Raw genomic sequence first — 8,911 nt, forward strand, 5'->3', positions numbered from 1 at the left:
GCAGCCCCTGAAATAGCCCCTTAGTTGCCAATCAAACCCGAACCAACAGAAAATTTTCCCCAGCAACAAAGGGGCAACCAATGAGGTGAGGAGGTCATCCAAATGGGTCTGCCCCAGCAACAAGAAGGCAGTTTGGTGAGCTCACCACAACAAGTGGCTCTCCATGATTTGGAGGACACGATTTCCAGTGAAGGGTATATAAGAGCACAAAGAAGGGATGAACTTAGATTACTTCACTTCTTCACCCTTATTAGATGTTCCCTGCTATTCAGCTCAGGCCTCAGCACAATGATGTAGCACTTTGGGGAAAAGATGCAACCCAGTAATCCAGCACCAGAGGACAAGATGGAGAAGATCTCCACAGCCACCATGTATTTTCCTTTGGTACTCAAGTAAGTTGGAATAAAAGTTAACCAAACACTGCAAAACACCAACATGCTGAAAGTGATAAATTTGGCCTCATTGAAACTGTCTGGTAACTTCCTGGCTAGGAAAGCCACAACGAAACTGAGAATGGAAAGGAAACCCATATATCCCAACACACATGAAAAGATAGCAGGTGAACCCTCATTACATTCTAATATAATTTCCCCACTCGATGAGTACATGTCCATATCTGGAAATGGCGGAGAAGTAAGTAGCCAAACTATACAAATAGCTGCTTGAATGCAGGAACAGGAAAAGACCATAGAGTTTGCTAGTCTTTTTCCCACCCATTTCCTCATCTCGGATCCTGGTTTAGTTGCCATGAATGCCAGGACTACAGTGATAGTTTTTGCCAACACAGAGGAAAGGGCAACAGAAAAGATTAAACCAAAAGCTGTTTGTCGCAGAAGGCAGATGGCCTTTCCAGGCTGTCCAATGAAAAGCAAGGAACAAAGGAAGCAAAGGAGGAGGGAAATGAGGAGGATGTAGGTGAGGGTCTGGTTGTTGGCTTTGACAATGGGAGTGGCCTTGTGCTTGATAAACGTTCCAAGGATTAAACTTGTAATCAAAGAAAAGGAAATAGCCAGAATAGTTAAGATGATCCCTAAATCTTCTTTATAAGACAGATAGCTTAGGACCTTGAGAATGCATTGAGTTTGGTCAATATTGGGGTGCTGGATTTCTGGACATTTGAAACAGGCATCCATGTCTGAAATAAAATGAAGATATAATAAGTATTTCAAGATGCCGAACTACATCTTTCTGTAAGAATCAGTTACAACAATCAATGAATTTTGTATGCTTTTGATTTTGTTTTTACTAGCTCTAGAAAGAACGAAAATAGAAATTGCATCTTTTTGCGTACCCATGGTTCTGAATTTGCACATCGTTCTGTGCTGTAGTAATGTAACGGCTATGTGTTTTTCTGTATCCCAGTAATTCCATAATTCAGGGTGATTCATGAGAAGGAGAGGGAAGATATTGGGATCAAAGTTAAGGAGCTACTGGCAGGTTTTTTGGAAAAGGTGGTTAAATATATGGAGGCAGAATTGGGTGGTTTGTGAAAGAGCCTTTTTTGTGGTGGCTCCAAAATGGGAAAACTCCCTCCTCACAGAGATTTATTTGGCACTAAAACTTTATATATTTATATGTATATTATGGTTTCTTTGTAATTGTATTTTTAGTCTATGTAATTTGCCCCGGGACCTTAAGATGAAGTAGGGGCAAGAAATACCAGGAACAAACAAACAAAAAGGAATTGGGTATTGGGTTTTTTGCTTCCTATGTATTTTGCTGGTATTTTATGCTCCCTGTGTCTTTTGTGAAATTTATTGGTTATCCCTTATACCTTTCTGATTAGAGATCATCCCTTCTGGACATGGAGCACAATCATAACAGCAGAATTTCTCTTCCTCTTTCTTTTTCCTGCTATAGCCAGGATAGCAGTTATCATTGCATACAGAAACTGGCATCACCTGCATGGAAATATGAAGGTGTGGTTAGCAGCAAGGCATCTTCTTTGCTTCATTGAAGACCAAAGAAGAGACCAAACTCTAAACTGTTTTTCATGTATCCATGGGCCACAACTGCAACTCCCAGAACTTGGCCAACAATATTGTTAACTCAGGCAACCCAAAATGCACAAACCAATCAACCCTGAGCATCCCATAGTTTCAGGCACTGGTACTAACTATCCCAGTAGACAAGGCTGGTGCTTGTATGAAGTAAAAGGGTAAAGGTACCCCTGACCGTTAGGTCCAGTCGCGGACGACTCTGGGGTTGCGGCACTCATCTCGCTCTATAGGCCGAGGGAGCCTCTGGGTCAAGTGGCCAGCATGACTAAGCCACTTCTGTTGAACCAGAGCAGCACACGGAAACGCCATTTACCTTCCCGCCGGAGCGGTACCTATTTATCTACTTGCACTTTGACGTGCTTTCGAACTGCTAGGTTGGCAGGAGCTGGGACTGAGCAACGGGAGCTCACCCTGTCGCGGGGATTCGAACAGCCGACCTTCTGATCGGCAAGTCCTAGGTTCTGCGGTTTAACCGACAGCGCCACCCGCGTCCCCCTTGTATGAAGTAGGGTGAACCAATTTACCTCAGGCGGCAGATCCAACCAACTCCCCTTCCCATCCTTTCCCTCACTATTGCACTGCTGCCACCCCTTCTGCAACTTTGCCCATGCCGGCACCACCACTGCCGCAACAGTGCTCTTGCCCTCACCACTAATGCTGCCCCCTCGCTGCTGCTGCTGCTGCTGCTGTTGCTGCTGCTGCTTTGTTGTGGCAGCAGCATGGGTGCAGCCACAGGCGAGGGTGCAGTTGTGGTGGTGGACGGCATGGGTGGCACCCATGTGGGTGAGAAGGGACCCTGAATCTGCAGGGGGTGGGGTATGGCAGCATCAACAGTGGGAAGCAGCAGTGGGGAGGCATTTTGCATACAGAAGCAAAATGTTCCAGACCGCCCTTGCCAGCATAGGTGTCGGTTATATGGACTCCATTCTTAGACCATATGCCACCAAAACTCCAAGGCATTTGTGGGACTTCCTGAGAAACTCAGCCAACTATATTGTTAATCCAGCCTAATCCAGTCAATAGAGTCTGCCCTTTTATGGGACCTCTTCTTCCATCTCACCAAAAATACAAATGTGCCTCTGGAGATCTGGAGGCTTTCAATATTTATGCAAGCATGCATAAATATTTATGCATTAAAAAATATATATACTACAAAGTCATCAACGGAGTGTGCAATCTATGCAATTTATTTAAATGTCTAGCATAGGCTTATCAGCATAAGAGATTGTTGCCTATGTTCTGCTGTCTATGGCTCTAGGGATGCTTCTACCATAACCAGAGCTTCAGTGCACAAATACCAACTACTGTCGACCATTGGACAACACACTGAAAAACAGCAAAAGAAAAACATACAAACAGAAAGATTCAGGAATTCTGCATAGATCTCTCCAGATGGTTTGAACACTGGATTATTATTCTGCACAGAGTTCTGTTGCCTCTCCAGACATGCTGAGATGACCAGCAAATGGCACCAGTTTATGACACAGTCTTAGCTGTGCTGAATGCTCTGCCATTCGCAGACTAAAAAGCAGCCCTGATATTCTAATTAAAGATGGTGGCAAAAAAAGGAGCTGTTGCCATCATGAACATGTGGGACTACAAATAGGAGGCTTAGAGGCGACTCTCTACCCACATATTTTACAGGCTGCTATTTTCAGTCTTCAGTGAAAAATACTGGAATGAATGGCCAAATCTGTTGAGTCATTACATTGGAAAAATAGATCTGAGCCAGACACATTTGATTCCATCAATTTAAAATAGTTTCTTTACAAAAATTAGAAGGAATTCTGGTTTGCTTTATTTAAAAATAATGCTAACTAGCGCAATTCATCAGCTGAAGAGAATGATGAACTGGCCAAGACTGAATATTTCACTTTTATATACTCACCTGATTAAAGCTTTGATGCCACACGATTTGACTCGCATTAATGATTAACTCTTTGCCTGGAGGAGCCTGAGGTTCCAGTCTTCCAACTTTCACTCTAACCACTGAACCATTGGGAAACATCAGCCAGTTTGTAACATCAAAACCTGTAACTAATTCTCCATTTTCATCAAAATGCACAGTGTCTCCAACACTGTTGTTGAATATGGTTCTTCTTAGAAAGTAATGGACCTAGTTTGAAAAAGAATGTTAACAAGGGAATAACAGTTTCTTGAAATAATTTTAATATTTAGACCTCTTAGAAGTCTTGCCCTTTTTCAGACAGTATATTTATTCATTTTTATAAGAGTATTAATAAATCAACAACTCATGTCCTGACCAGAGACGAATGGCTGGTGAAGATGATGGACTATGCCAAAATGGCAAAATTTACCAGGAAAATCAGAAACCAGGAAGAGAGAAACTTTAATAAGGAATGGGGGGAAATTACAAACTACCTAAGAGAACATTGTAAACAACTAAAAACTTTGGCAGGATTTGAGTAACGCTTGTAATGTACAAAAAAACTAAGGTAAAAATGGATTATTTTAAGAAAAATAGAGAAAATATATGATGCAGTTGAAAAAGATTGAAAATGGAAACCATGGAAAGGTGAAGGAAGTCTAAGGATTCAGAGAATCCTAAATGCTGATGGTTATGTCTAATGTTTCAAATTAAATGTCTAGTGTAAAACTGAATAAAAAAGATCATAAAAATAAATAAATAAATAAATCACCAACTCATAAATTCATGGCTATGCACCATAAAATTGTTAAAATATCATAACATTTTAAAATCATAAAGCACAGAACTAATGACCAACATTTCTGTTCCGTTTCTATTTCTGGCTGTAATTTCTCTCTGTTAGATTCCAGATAATGGGGGAAATCACCATAATATTATGTGGTTTGCACTATGTATCAAAATTCTCTCTCTCTCTCTCTCTCTCTCACACACACACACACACATCAAAAAAACCCTGATGCAACTGTTTTATGTAAGTTCAAGAATTCATATTATGTTTGGGGCATAAACTAGCCTATTTTGTTATTATTGCTAAATTATGGAATTGTAATTACCTGCCATGGTTGCATATTCTGAAATGCATGTCTCCCGACCAACCTTTTAAGTTTGGAGCTGGATTTATATATAGCATTCAAAGCATGTGCCACAGCATAGACAGCATTGTAGATATTGTAGCTGTGGCCAGTCATGCTCATTTCAAACAATATTCCAGAAATGCTCTCCAACTTTTCAGACCCAGTGCAACTTTTTTTTCCGTCTTCCTCCTCCTCCTCCTGCTCCCATTTAGACATTTTTAATGAACAGGCGAATGCCTGTTTCCAGAAGTCCTTGATAAACCCATCTTCTTTGTTCCAGTAAGGTCTTATCTTCTGAATGAACTTTTGGAATCCTGATGGCTCATTTGAGTGAACTGCGAAGGATATGGAACCATGAAAGGCTTGTATGTCCCAAATCTTTTGAACAGAGAGAGATGCAAAATCCCAGTGGGATGTAATAATCCATACTTTACTGAAAGGTGGCAGTGACAAGAAAGGTGCTAGAAAGAGCAACACTCTCAAAACCTGAAAGGATGGAGGTTCTCCATATACAAAGACTGCAGTGGCTTTTTTCTCCGTGATAATGTGAAAGCTTCTCAGCCGCTGTATAAGCAAGGCTATCAACTCATCCACAAAAGAACGTTTTGGTATTCTTACTATGAAGGCATAACAGATATTGTTTTGGGAAAGCAGTGGCACCATTGTCTGTAAAAAGCGGTCCCCTTTGTCATCATTCACAGCCAAGAGCCCAACCCACGTCCATCCAAAATGCTGAAATAACTGCACAGCTCCCACGTATTGCTGGGCTTCATTGGGTACCATCTGGTACAAAAAGGGGAACAGCCTTTTGGTACATTTTGCTTTCAAAAATGACCCATAAGTGATCTGAAATAAAGAATATAAGTAACCTTCACATAAAATAAAAGAGTGTGTTAAATATTGCTATCTAAGAGTTAGAATCTACTAGGCCATCAGGAGTTAACAAAAACAGTTGTTAAGCCTCTTCTTAACCATCACCTATTACCCTTTAGTAATTCATTCTCTCTTCGAATTGGGCTTACCATTAATACATTTCTCATAATTTTCAACCCAATATTGTCCTGACTCCTTGAGCAAGAGAGTGCAAGTCTTTGCCCTCTTTGATGTGATTACCATTCAGATATTTGGCATTTGAAGAGTGCTTAAAATGTCCACCTCCCACAAAAAGTCTCACATTCTCTCTCTCTCTCTCTCTCTCTCTCTCTCTCTCCCTCCCTCCCTCCCTCCCTCCCTCTCTCTCTCTCTCTAATTTTTATTAAATTTTCTGTTTTACAATTTAAAGTACTCATTTTTACATCCTTAAGATATCAATGACTTCTCTTCTCTTTCCATGGTTTATTTTGCATATCATAAATCCCTGCATATTTTACAAAAACTATACCATTCAGTATTCCATTATTACATCGATCAAAACTTATTTGCACTGTTGAATTCATCTTAATGCTGCTAGCGTTTTCAGCTGTACACAGTTATTTCCCATATATTCAATAAACATTTTCCAATCTTCTCTAAACATATGTTATTCTTGTTCTCTTATTCTATATGTTAAGTCTGCAAGCTGTGCATATTCTGTCAATTTAAGTTGCCACTCTTCTTTAGTTGGGACTTCGCTCATTTTCCATTTGGGGGCTAACAAAACATGGGCCGCAGTAGTGGCATACATAAATAACCTTTTTTGACACCTGGGAATTTCACCTGGGAGCACTTTCAAACATTTTTTTCAGTTCATTATGTATCATTTCCCATAATTCTCCTATTCTCACGGTTAACTATACCCAGTTTCCTCGACCTTCTCCCATTCCCATCTCCCTTTAAGAAAGATCCAGGTAGACTGAAACAGGTTCAAAAGAGGACAATGAAGAAAAGGGCAGCACTTTACTGCCCATGACCTGAAAACTATCAATCTATTACTGCAATGCAAAATAGCATTAGTCTTTCATCTGATAATTATTTTACCATTATGACCTACCTCTAGTATGTTTGCTAACAAAAATAAAATAGGGGAACTTTTCAAATGTTTGATTGAAATTGTTGTGAAACCTACAAACCTCTATACTGACAGCTTACCTGTGGAGTCTTGTGGACTGCTGAAATGATTGCCACGTTGGCAGAGATTTCAGAGACACATCCTGCAATGAAAGCAATCAGATTGCTCTGGTTGTCACACTTGAAGTTTGGGGTAAATCTATGGTGTGCAGAAAGCAGGCTCAGGGTGGCCTTATAGGTCATCCTTGCAGAATAGTAGCTATCGAGGATGCGGAACCCCAGAGACATATTTGATAAGATGTTGGGATTCTCATTGATCTCTTTGACAGCAAATGCTAATGCCAGAATATGCTGGTAGTTCTTAGGTACTGATCTGTAATAAGAGCTACAGTTGTTTAATGGAGTAATCAGAAAAACAAGGGGAGAAAGGATTTTTCCCACTTGTTCTGTTCCACTGTGCCCTGTTCCGCTGCCCATTCCACCTTGGTGTCCACCGATGGGGCATATATGAAGCCTGTTCAGGCTGAAAGAGGCAGTCTGCATAGCACTTCTGAATCATGCACGCACTTGGTGCCTTGGGAGGGGAGAGCCACCCTATTTAAGGGCTGAATGGCTGCCTCTCTCCCTCTTCTTTTCCTTAGAGCCACACCCTCTGCCCCTCCCTGTCTCTCAATTTGATTTGTAGTTGCTTCAGAGCTGAATACAGTGGTACCTTGGTTCTCGAATGTAATCCGTTCCAGAAGTCCATTCAACTTCCAATACATTCAAAAACCAAGGTGCGGCTTCTGACACCCCAGAAACAATAGCCGACAGCTGCATCGGACATTTGGCTTCCGAAAAACGTTCGAAAACCAGAACACTTACTTCCAGGTTTTCAGCGTTCGGGAGCCAAAATGTTTGAGTACCAAGGCATTCGAGAACCAAGGTTCTGCTGTAGTAACTGTTGGCTGACCCACCTTGTCTGTGAGCTGTGGTTTGATATATTTTTTCCTGAATAATGGGGTGATAAGCAGTAGATGGTCTCAGGGACGGATCTACTATGAAAAAAGCACTCTGTAACAGTTTCAATCAAACAAGAAATATACAATAAGTTAAAGTCAATTGAAGCAAAAGATAACGGATCATTTGTATGAATCGTAATGTTGCTTAATGATGAGCTCTCAGTCATTGCGATCTGAACTATTATAGAATATGAGGCAAAAGGGGGAAATGCCTTACATTGGTTCATCAATCAATATATGTGCTGGCTGCTCCGTGAAAGAGAGGTTGTTATAGAGGAAGAAGACTTGAGAAACAATCCCACCAATGACAAACTCTCCTGGTTGGTAAAATTCATGAGGAATAGGATGAGGATCATCAAATATGGAACAATTAATAGAATGGATCTTGCATACAGTATGACACAGCATTACAAGCAGCAACATCACCACCAGCACAATTCGGTTGACAAAAGGTCCCCTCCGAACATAGATTCCCATGTTCCTATCTACAGCATCATTTGAGACTATGACCAGTTTTGATACAATCTTCCTTAAATTGTGGTTGGTTCTGCTGCTACACTTGGTTATAGCTTGATCTGTGAGATAATATGTGTGCCAGTACTCTAGTCATATATTTATTAATGGCTCATTGTACACCAGTGTCGTTGAACAGATTGTTTTCTTTATCTCTTCACTTTATCATCCAGCACTGAGTGACAACTATACTTTTTTCTATTAAATCTAGTCATATGTTTACCCTCTTCATCTATGGATATAAATAACTTTGTCCTTTGCATACCAAGGTAGAAAGGCTTTCTCAGAGAATTATCTATCAGCTTGCCCCCCAAAAAAATACAAAGTATATGAAAGAGAAGTAGTGGATTAGCAGGAAGCAGGAAGGGAAATAGAAGATGAACAGAG

The 8,911-nt window shown here is 40.6% G+C and overlaps 1 protein-coding gene across 1 annotated transcript; it reads right to left on the bottom strand.

Moving 5' to 3' along the window:
* Positions 1-233: 233 nt before the first annotated feature.
* Positions 234-8,488, bottom strand: LOC114582095 (vomeronasal type-2 receptor 26-like). The gene is made up of 6 exons (XM_077918293.1): positions 8,229-8,488; positions 7,092-7,383; positions 5,004-5,870; positions 3,889-4,116; positions 1,775-1,901; positions 234-1,135 (listed from the first exon to the last, which is right to left on the bottom strand). The coding sequence occupies exons 1-6, from the start codon at positions 8,486-8,488 to the stop codon at positions 234-236; spliced, it is 2,676 nt and encodes an 891-aa protein (XP_077774419.1).
* Positions 8,489-8,911: the final 423 nt, after the last annotated feature.

Source organism: Podarcis muralis, chromosome 13 (genome assembly GCF_964188315.1).
Source record: "Podarcis muralis chromosome 13, rPodMur119.hap1.1, whole genome shotgun sequence".
Lineage (NCBI taxonomy): Eukaryota > Metazoa > Chordata > Lepidosauria > Squamata > Lacertidae > Podarcis > Podarcis muralis.